Here is a 10,669-nt window from a genome sequence, read left to right on the forward strand (position 1 = left end):
ACTGCAAACAAATACTCAATGTAAGCCTCACAAACAGGCAGTTTTGTGGACACCTCCAGAAGGTCGTACACAAACAACTGGCTGGAGGAAGCTTTTTAGCTACTGAGTATAAGGGCACTTGGTTTCTGACTGGTATCCTGGGATCTTGGCCCTTAGAAGACACTGACTGGGAAACACTTCTATTCACTAACACTGCAAGGTATATGATATGGTTCAAACAAAAAATGAAGTAAGACACAAACACAACCAATTCTCCAGCACCAAACCCCTACCAAACACTGCAAGAAAATATCTGGATGCAGACAGTACACCCATTTGACTTTCCATCACAATTTGCAGCAATGGAAGCTGCAACGATGATAGGTATATAACTCCAATTCATACAGGAAAGCCTGTTTGTCTTTCCTTCTTCTGTTGACACACAGCACTGTGAAAGTCATGCTGCAGTAAACCCAGTTATTTTACTAAAAACTGACTGTACTTTAAGCTTCCTAGAACTGTTCATCCTAAAACTCAAAAAACATTGATTTCTTTTTTCTGGGATTTTAAATATTGGTAGAAGGAAACGAATCTTTTTTTCATCCTTGTTACCCTGAGGCTTGATCCAGCAAATTCATATTCTTATTTCAGCAGCCATAGAAGTAAAACTTATGAAGACCAAGAGAACTCCAAGCCTTTAAAAGCCTAAGTTGACGTAGGACTCGACACTGTCCTCACACTAAAAAAATGTCTTCCCTAACACATGGTACCTGTGCTTTCCCTTATGAATCATGCCCACATCAGTTAGTGGGTAAAATAAAACCCAACTCTCAAAGAAGGGAAAAAATGTTTTATTTCCTTTAAAAATAATTAAAAATCCCCAAACTAACATCCTATCACTACGGACAAAGTTATGTTGTACCACCCCCAAAAAACCAAACAAAACCACCACGGTAGAAACACTTAAAATAATGAATCCAGTGGTAGTGACCACTAGACCACTAGACTAAAACAGAGTATGGATAATTTATTTATATAAGCTTTTGTTCATCACACAAATGAAACAAAATATTGTCAGAATAAAAAAAAAAACCAACAAAAAACCATCTCTGAGTACCTCCAGACAAAAATCCCACATTTACTTAAACCCGTAAGCATCACTGACATAGTAAAGCTTTTAGTGTCAAGCACTTCTCTAGTCTTCAGAGAAGGATTGAAGAGAGTATTTGATACCACCAAGATTACTGAAGAGACTTAAAAAAAAAAATGGAAACCATAAGAGAAAATACCATTTCCACTCTGAAGAATGGATCAACACATGTAACAGAAGATGATACTTCTCCTCTCTGAAAGATAAATGCAGAAATAGTAACACAAAGTACTTTATAAAAGCTTTGTTTGGAATGAATTTGGAACGCATTGCTTTATTTCCTCATGAAATATTTTGAATGGTCTAGAAAGCCTGCAGAAGCTATCATTGAAAAGTTTGCATTTTATTCCAATGCACTTTGTAACACTGGCAGTCTTGGTCATTCTGGGAAAGAAGACACAAACAGTTCCTGGTATTCCAGTTCAGGACATGAACAAGATCATTTACAATGTTCTCAGGGAGATTAGGAGCAGCTCTGCTGGGCAAGCTGAGGATCTCAAAAGTACTTGCCTGGATAAGACACAATACTCAACACACTGTCGACAGCGGAGGAAATGGGTTCTGCTTGCTGACCACAAGCTTTTGATGCTGATGAGATATATAGCCTTTGATGTGACCCTGGCAGAAGGAGAAAAAGACAGTGTCAGTACTGGATGCTGGTAACACAATGCCTATAACCTCAGCTGTCTTCAGAATACATCAGCCAAAGCTATGTGTGTATACTCAACCACCCCTGCACCATCGTACTTAATACATATAAGGATCCAATTTATGTGAACTAACTCACAGAAGAAGCAGAAATTTGGAATCATAACTGTGTTTGTGTAGTAAGGGTGCTGTCAGGCTGAGAACCTGCTGCCGGGGCCATTACTGGTCTGCTTACATATCCTTGGAGAAGGAGCTCTAAAGAAGTGTTTCTGAATTTACTCTTGCTCACTTTAAAATTAGGATTTTAATTTATCACTATTCCATATCTTATAAACTAAATTACACAGTACTTCCTTTTCAGACACAACATTGTGGAACTGAAAGAACTCGTCCAGTGACCTAATCCCACCCTCTGTTAGTCCTAGACCACACCAAATAATGTTTCAGAAACAGAGACATGGTTCATTTTCTTGCTGACACTGCAATGCTGCTCCAAAATCTCTGATTTATTAGAAACCTCTTGATTTCAAGCCCTTATCTGTTCATGAGCAGTTGAGATCCACTTAGAGTAAAAGGCAAAATGTGGAACAAAACCAAAGAAATCTAGTTTTAATTTTTTCTAATGTTAGGATGTCAAGAGTTTTTCTTCAAATGCAGAACAAATTCCTTTTGGTCCCAGTTACAATTCTGGTACTTTTAAATCAGTATTTATGCATATATAGAAATGTCAGTACTGGGTTTGTAATGTAAATTCAACTTCAATTTTAACTGAACCCTCCCAGAGAGGCAGGAACTAGAGGAGGCCCTCAGGGCAAATGAAAACATTTCACTTTGGGCCCAAGTGAATCTACTTTTTTTTTTTTCACACAGAAAAAACTGGGATTACTGGGACAATGTTTTTTGCAAGAAACTTCTATTATCTACCTAGCAGTTTTTACTGTCTGAAGTTTGGAAGGACCAGACAACAAGGGGTCAGTACATACCATATAAATAAGGTTAGCTAAAATGCACTGGACTTCATCAATATCAACATCATCTACTTGCATAAATTTCAGGGCATACAGAAAGGCATCGAGAGATAGCTGATGGGTTTTGAGTAGTAAATATCTGAAAGAAACAGCAAGAAAAGTATCTGTTATTGAGAAATAATAACTTAAAAATTCTAGTTCTTCAAAAAATGGCCTTTCCACAATAAATTCACTTCAACAGGAATTCATCTCTTGGAGAAAACTAAGGAGCATATGTTTCTATCTCAGTCCTAGGTGAAACCACATTAAATCTGCTTTTGCAAAAATGTAGGTTTTGTTATGCTTACACTTTCTTAAAGAGATTTCTGTACGTGATGATTTTCAGCTTCTCAAGGATAAGAAAGATTCCACATCGAATAAAGAAGGTCTCATGCTTTGTCAGAGCATCATTCAGTAGGAGAAGATTGCCTTCACTACAAGGACAAAGAAATGAAAACATGAGAAGGTCTCACCTAAACAAGAAAAGGAATTGTCTGGTTTGGTAGGACTATTCCTCCCCTGCCTTCCTCAATCATCCCAAATAAATACCTTTAACTTAATACTTTTTAAACTAACACACAATGCAACAAAATAATCATCATACCTCACAGCCTTGGTTACTTCAGCAAACTGCATAAGGTCATACTTTTTTAAGAGCTGAATTGTTGGCATGTGGCCCTGAAAAATAAATGGTTTCCAAGTTTTCCAGGGTAAAGTCAAATGCATTTTAAATGTAGTCTAGTAAGCTATAAAAATATTTGTTAGAGAAAAGGACAGATGTTTAACCCCTGGGGTTTTTTTGCTACAGAATAAGAGGTGAATAAAAGTCACAGAATCACAGAATACTAGGAGTTGGAAGGGACCTCGAAAGATCATCCAGTCCAACCCCCCTGCCAGAGCAGGATCACCTAGACTAGGTCACACAGGAACGCGTCCAGGTGGGTTTTGAATGTCTCCAGAGAAGGAGACTCCACAACCTCTCTGGGCAGCCTGTTCCAGTGCTCTGGCACCCTTACAGTAAAAAAGTTTTTCCTCATGTTCACATGGAACCTCCTATGCTCCAGCTTGCTCCCATTGCCCCTTGTCCTGTCATTGGCTATCAGAGAGAAGAGCCTGGCTCCTTCCTCCTGACACTCGCCCTTTACAAATTAATAAACATTAATCAGGTCTAGCAAAGTCTAGCAAGTCTTAGCAAAACAAACCCCCTTGCCCCTGCCAAACACCTTGTAGCTCAGCTCACAATAACTACCTGTTTATCATGGTTTAGAGAGTCTCTTAACAATTCTTAATGTTGGGGAACAGCTATCAAACTTGTAAAATCAAGATTCGGTGACATGAGGCCTAGGCAGATCCAAATTTTGTCATGGTCGTATGATCTAATCTGCAAACAGAAGAACCACGGGAGTCCCAAGCACTACTAATAAAACAAGCAGTGCTTCAGCATTGTCAAGTGCTAGCTTAGTCTGTATCAGATTTTTTTCTTTACTATGTCTCCATGTGGAAATAAAAATCTCCTGTTAAATAAAACCAAAACAAAAAATAAAGAGAGAAATTTTAAGTTTAAAGAAAAAAAAATTAACTCTCATTGCTAGATCAGGTAAGACTGAACCACATATACTATCAAAAAGAAACTTGGTGTTATTTCCCCTGCACAGCAGAGATCAGATCGCACACTGACTTGGGTCAGACTTTAAATTTAGTTACCATCATACTATGCTGTTGGTAACACTTTTCCTGGCTGGAGGATTAGCTGAGAGCAGAACTCAGCTGCGTGTTTACTGAGAGCTGCTAGGAATAAAAAAACCCTATCCAAGCTATTTTAGTATAGTTTAAGGTTAGTGTTAATATTTGGGCTCCAATGTAAAAAGGCAACTGTAAAAACAATGACCTTTATCTAGTTTCTTTAGTGCCTCTTGTACACTAGAACTGCTCCAGAAAAGCCACAGTAAATCTAAGGTACTAATGGACCCACCAGCTTAAGGCATCCGGTCAGGACTGGGACACAGTTTTCCTTTATCAACCCTACCACTGATTGATAGGAAAGCAAAGAGTAAGGAAGTCAGTAAATAAAAAATGAAAAATAGAAGCCAATTATCATACCCACTATATTTCCCCTTTACCCACTTGACACTGGAAGGAACTGGAAAGGGAGTACTGAATGGAAAAGCTGGATAGGTTGGGGCAAAGGCAGAAGATGGCAACTCACAGCAGCAGGTGATAACAACATCCTCCAAGTGTACCTTGGGTAACAAGGCCAGGAACAGAAAACTCTGAAATCTAGTTCTTGTTCCCTCAGTTACACCGAATTAATTGTTAGCATAATCTCACTAACTCAAGGATACACAAGTGCTAGCACAGCAGATGGGAAAGGACAGGAATAAGAAGCAGAGATGTGCTGAATTCTTTTAATAGGAAGATTAAATTACCAAAACATAACCAGTCTTCATTGATTTGTTCAAACCAAAAATGCTTTACACTTCATGATCCTTCTGATGTGCCTCAAACGGGCAAATGCACAAAGTACAAATAGAAAACTTAAAGATAAGAATCCTTTCTCTCCTGTGGCAATCTCTCCTCAATAATCTTCAGCCATCTGTTTGGACACCCTCCTCCTCTTCACCAGGTGAAAGAAGCAGATTTGTATTAGTGAATCCACACTTTCACTGGCCAGTCTGCGCAACTGATCACCAGACAGGCACTTTGCTATGTAAATTACAGGCACAGAAAGCCTCTGAATTCCAATATGGGAAAAACAAGAACCACACTGAGCATCACTTTGGTTATCTGCCTCCAAAAAAATTACTGAGAAGAGTAACATGTACTCACCAACAACATTTTTACTGGCAGCAGGTAAATCAAAATCATTCTTTTGTTCTTCTGGCTTGAGCGGTGACAGTGCTCAAAGGCAAATGACAGATACTCTTCAGCTGCAGACAAATACAAGTGCTAGTAACATGAATCAACAACAAAAATGGATTAAAACTGTAACCCAAATTCTGTGTTCAATGCCTGTCTCTAGCTTGAACACATGATATTTGAAATTATATAAAAAAGAATCATATCAATCAAAATGCATTAAGAAAAATGCTGTAAGAATTATTATGAGACTCAAACAAAATACAAAGTATTACCAGAAAAATAAGTCCACCTTCAGAAAGTCAAAGAAAACTTGTCGGGGTCTACACGTCAGAGGGAACAGTTACAAGCAATATTGGAATTTTCATCTCATTTCAGTAATACTGAACAACTATTACAGCAGGGAAGAATCTCAAGAAGCACTGATGAAACAGAACTCTTTATTTTCTAAATTCATAGATTAGGTTCTTCAATGGATGTAAGCATGACAATATGAAAACCTCCCACCAGTTTTCACCAAGAGAAAAATGACAAGCCTGACAGGCAGAAGACACTGTTGAGAGTAAGAGAACTGGCTCCACAACAGATTTTGGTCAGGGGTTTAGGTCAGTGATGACAGTTGTACACCTTAGCTCTAGAAGCATTTCTACTAGTGAGTAAGAGATCTCAGAAATGCAGTTTCTGCATCTTCCAGAATCAATGTACTCAGAAACTAATTCTACAGTACAGTTTGCTGAAGATTTCCTACACGGCATTCAGCAACTTGAAGAGGACAAGACAAAGCCTCCTTTGTGAAACCTTTTACAAACCTATTTCTTGGATGCTCATACATTTCATTATGCATGCAAACAATGCATAAAACTAGAGAGAACTTCACTGACACAAGTATTTTTAAAACTGGGCACATACTACAGCTAGAAGCATCATGTAATCTTATCTCTGATCTGACTCAGCCTGTGGGCCTTGGATCTTTGCAAACACAACTGCACCTTTACACACATTTTGAGTCACACACACGTGACATCAGTCAGAATTCACACCAAGCATCTAGAATTTAAATGTGTCTTACTGAAACACAGTACCTTGCTTAAAGTCACTGTCAAACATGGCCTTGCGTCCCACATAATATCTGTACGTAACTCGCTGTGCCATACTGTATTCATCCTTCAGATTTGAGCTGTCAATTGCTCTAATTAACGGCTTACATAGATGGAGTTTGTTGATCTGTTAAAAAAAATTAATTGCATTTTACTCAGAGAGTGTCTACACTTAGTGTCATATTAAAAAAAGGGTGGGTTTGACTTAGAATATGAAATACAAAACACAGCTTACCAGACTTAAACCCTACCTTAAAATAAATTTTAAACAGTTGGTTCACAAGAAACAACATGCCCCACTTTTTCGAATCTTCAATGCCTGCTCGACTGTCATAAGAAAGAAAAAAGAAAAAAAAACCTACTAGTATTGAACATGGTAAGAAAATAATTCCTTTGTCCTTATGGTAAATTCCCTCCAAAGATATTCTACGGATTTTTAGATTAAAAATAGGCATCTGAAAATAAAAGTCAAGGCCAAACTCCTCCTCCTAAAACCATACCTGCACTGTCAAAACAGGACAAGTATTCCCATCTTAATGTAGATGTAGCTCTGCTACATTTCTTCTCAACATAATGAAAAGATGTCATGCAAAATATTATTCATCTGCATCAGGGTCCTCACTCCAGTCTGCAGTTAACAGAGACACTACCTCAACAGTTGTTTATATTGTTCAAGGTGAAAGATGGGGGGGGGGAAGCATCTTCTCCACTTTGAAAGTGTTAAAATTGCTAAGACTGGAAACCAGAGCCACCTCTTTTCCATCTAACCAGAATGAAGCAAACGTCACAACTGAACAGGGAACAAAAGTGTTAATGATATTTCCTGAGAAACAAGCACATAATCAGTCCTTCCCAACAACATCTGCTAGGAATGTTAAACGTGAAGGGAGGCCCCTCCAGCTGTAGTTAATAGACTACAAATGAGAGGAAAGTAGCCTCAGAAGTTTTCCTTCTTACCCACATATGGTCTCAGTAAGTGGAAAAATCTTACATGAAGTTCATTAAGTTCTTAACAATTAAAAATGCAAGTTCTGTAGAGGATCATTCACTTACGTGTCACTGGCACAGACTCGAAAACAGCTCATCAGCAGTTCTGCTGCTTTTTCCAACATGTCACCAACTTTGCTTTTCCCTTTCTTCAATAGCTGCTGATCTGCCTATCGTTACAGAGCAAGAAATAATGTGTAATTCTACAACCAGGTTTTAAACACTTTAGTTCCTTAATATAGCATTTTATAAAGTCTTATAGCAACACATTTGTCATGCCTGTATCCCTTAAATCTAGAAGGTAGTCACGGTCACAGAATAAAAAGAAACATTCGAAGAGGCTCCTGAACATGTACAAAACCTAATGCACAGGAGGACAGTCCTTTGAAAACAGCACTGACTGCTATTACCCTTAGCACCACTAAGCTTAATGCAGCTCTTGGAAACCTAAATTCAGGATCATCTGACAGCTGAATTGGAGCATTAAACACTTCAACTCAAGTTTCCAAAGATCCAGTCCTGCAAAAAAAATGTCTTTTGAACAAAAGCAAACTGATTCCCCAATTAAGGAGTTTTAGAATTTATAATTAAGCTTCTCTCCACAGCCACGAGAGCTAAATTTTATTTCTAAACCACATTCAACATTTTCTATTAGTAACACACAGTGCTATGACCTGGGATCCTCAAAAGAAATGGAAAGCATATGTTACAACAGCAAGAGGAAAAAAACCGAGTTGCCAACACATGGGAAAGATCCATGCACTGATTAACGCAGAACTTAACAAAGAGAGGGGAGGAATAGAGAGTAGGTATTTCCTATGAGCTTTCTAGAAGGTTTTATTATAGTGCCTGCATTATCACTAGCTGAAACATAAGGAAAAGAAATTGAAATGCATCCTCTGCTGCAGAAATTTGCTCTGTATCCGCATCCTTTGAACATACCCACGTTAGAAGACAGAGTTAAAACACTTCCAATGTGACTGATCCCACTTTCCCCTCTCTCACGCATCCCAAATAAGAGAGACTTGCCCCACTCAGACTGAGAACTGAGACCTGCTACAAAGTATGCACACACACAAAAAGTATTCTGCGGGTAAGCATGCCAAATTTGTTGTTTTGTGGGTGGATGGACACAAGAAAGTGCTGACGGAACAAACACTGAAAATACTGGATATTGCCAAACCCTAACCTAACTTGAACTCTAGCCTCATGTGTTCAGGTAAAGTGACTAAGAGCAAGATCATGACCCTGCCACTTACTTTGACTTAGCAGTTCTTGTTAGATCCCTACACAAGCTACTTCAATTCAACAGCCTGAGAAAAATAATGTAAATTTGTTTGAGGTTTGTTTTTTTTTGCTTGTCAGCAGTTGTATGGGCTCAACAAGGACTCCAATGAGCATCAAAAGCAGTACACACAGCTGGAAGAGGGAAAAGGAGGCAGAAACTTTCCTCTTCAGATATGGCAAGTGGTTAGACCAGTTCAGTTGTCTGGAATATCTCCATCCTTATAAAGACTCCATCAAATCCCAAGGATAACACATGGAAATAGTGAGCTGCACCACCATGCTACTCTTATGAAGGCAATACTGAATCACTTCACATGCTTTAAGCAATTGTTGTGAGTTGTGTGCAGGTCCTCAAACCTCTCTAGTTCAAGTTGCAAATGGGAAGTGGGCAGACTGAGTAACCTAGTTTCTCACCCAGGAATGGATGAATTTAGTACGTCCACAAAATCCTAAACAATTAGTTAAACCGTACTGAGCAAAATCAGTCTATGTAATAAAGTCTAAAGTATTTCCACCATGGAAACTCCTGACAGATAAAAAAAGTAAGGCTGTTAATCAGATCTACTTACATTGTTAGCAAAAATTCGAAGGTCGAGGGCTACAGCATACATAATAGGTAAAGCCCTGGAAAAGTAAAACATAATATAGTTAGTATGCACAAATCATGCAATAAGACATGAGAAGCAAGCATTATATTTTTTTCTGCTAGTTGGTCACAAGACTAGAAAAGTGTATATTAATCTTTAAATACAGAAGGACGTACATTTTAAAAGGAAAGGTCCTCAAGATCTTAGCATTTCAGAAATCCTACACTGGAGGAAAAATTAATTCAGAAATATCTTTTATGGTGTTTTTAATAAAAGACCACCTCACCTTTAAAAAATTCTTTGCATGCTTACTTATGGACCATTCTACATAATTAAGCTTAGATGTTTAGTTTGCACACTTTTGGATCTAAAAACTCCAACAGGCAGCAAAAACAATTAGGCTGCACTTAAGTATTGGTGGGAATAAATAAAAACTACAGGCATAATTTCAGTTTGACTACTATGGTATCATGATAGTGAAAGACTAGAGCCTAGTTTCTAGCAGCTCTCTATGACGTACTCACCAGTTTTCCTCCTTATGTGCCTGAAACGCTCGCAGGAAAGACGTGCTGTATTTAGGAAAATTTTAAATGCTATTAAATGAAGCACAGATATAAAACCCAGCAGTTATATCGTACCGCGTATCACCACATGAAAGGGCAGCAATCAACAAAGCAGCCAAGCAGATGCGGAGCCAGGGTAAAAAGATGCAGTGGGGAAGAACGCGAGCACACCAACACGCTCCTCAGTGCAGCAGTAGCCTTGAGAAACATCAGTTGCTTAGAGATAAGATAGCAGTTTGCTTTACTGGTATCTTCCCCTCCAGCCAAGTACAAACTGGGATGTATATTAATGATCTGAGGTTCTCCTATAGTCTGTGAGAAATTAATTTTCTACTTGAAGCCAAGTGACATATTCCTCCTCAGTCCTACAGAAAGTTGAAAGAAGAGTGTATCCGTATTTCTTTGACTAAGAACCTAAATAGTTGAAGTGTATTTGGAAGCAGACCACATTCTACTAAATTTTAAAAGTGGTAAAGATTGTTCCCCAGGGCTCAGTGCTGGGTCCAGT

General features: G+C 38.4%; 2 protein-coding genes across 2 annotated transcripts in view; one reads left to right on the forward strand and one right to left on the reverse strand.

Moving 5' to 3' along the window:
• Positions 1-233, forward strand: part of PROZ (protein Z, vitamin K-dependent plasma glycoprotein) — a gene marked incomplete at its 5' end in the record, with an annotated part of 6,859 nt that extends 6,626 nt beyond the window's left edge. The window contains one exon of the mRNA XM_010182557.1: positions 1-233. Coding sequence (XP_010180859.1) covers positions 1-233 — 233 coding nt within the window.
• A 1,154-nt stretch (positions 234-1,387) lies between these two features.
• On the reverse strand, positions 1,388-10,167 carry PCID2 (PCI domain containing 2; the record flags this gene model as incomplete). Its single annotated transcript, XM_010182559.1, has 10 exons — positions 1,388-1,747; positions 2,761-2,884; positions 3,093-3,218; positions 3,389-3,462; positions 5,611-5,711; positions 6,723-6,864; positions 6,989-7,064; positions 7,791-7,894; positions 9,581-9,635; positions 10,123-10,167. Coding segments are annotated over 10 exons (937 nt in total), but the record flags the coding sequence as incomplete, so codon positions are not given.
• Positions 10,168-10,669: the final 502 nt, after the last annotated feature.

Source organism: Mesitornis unicolor, unplaced genomic scaffold, assembly GCF_000695765.1.
Source record: "Mesitornis unicolor isolate BGI_N332 unplaced genomic scaffold, ASM69576v1 scaffold39394, whole genome shotgun sequence".
NCBI lineage: Eukaryota > Metazoa > Chordata > Aves > Mesitornithiformes > Mesitornithidae > Mesitornis > Mesitornis unicolor.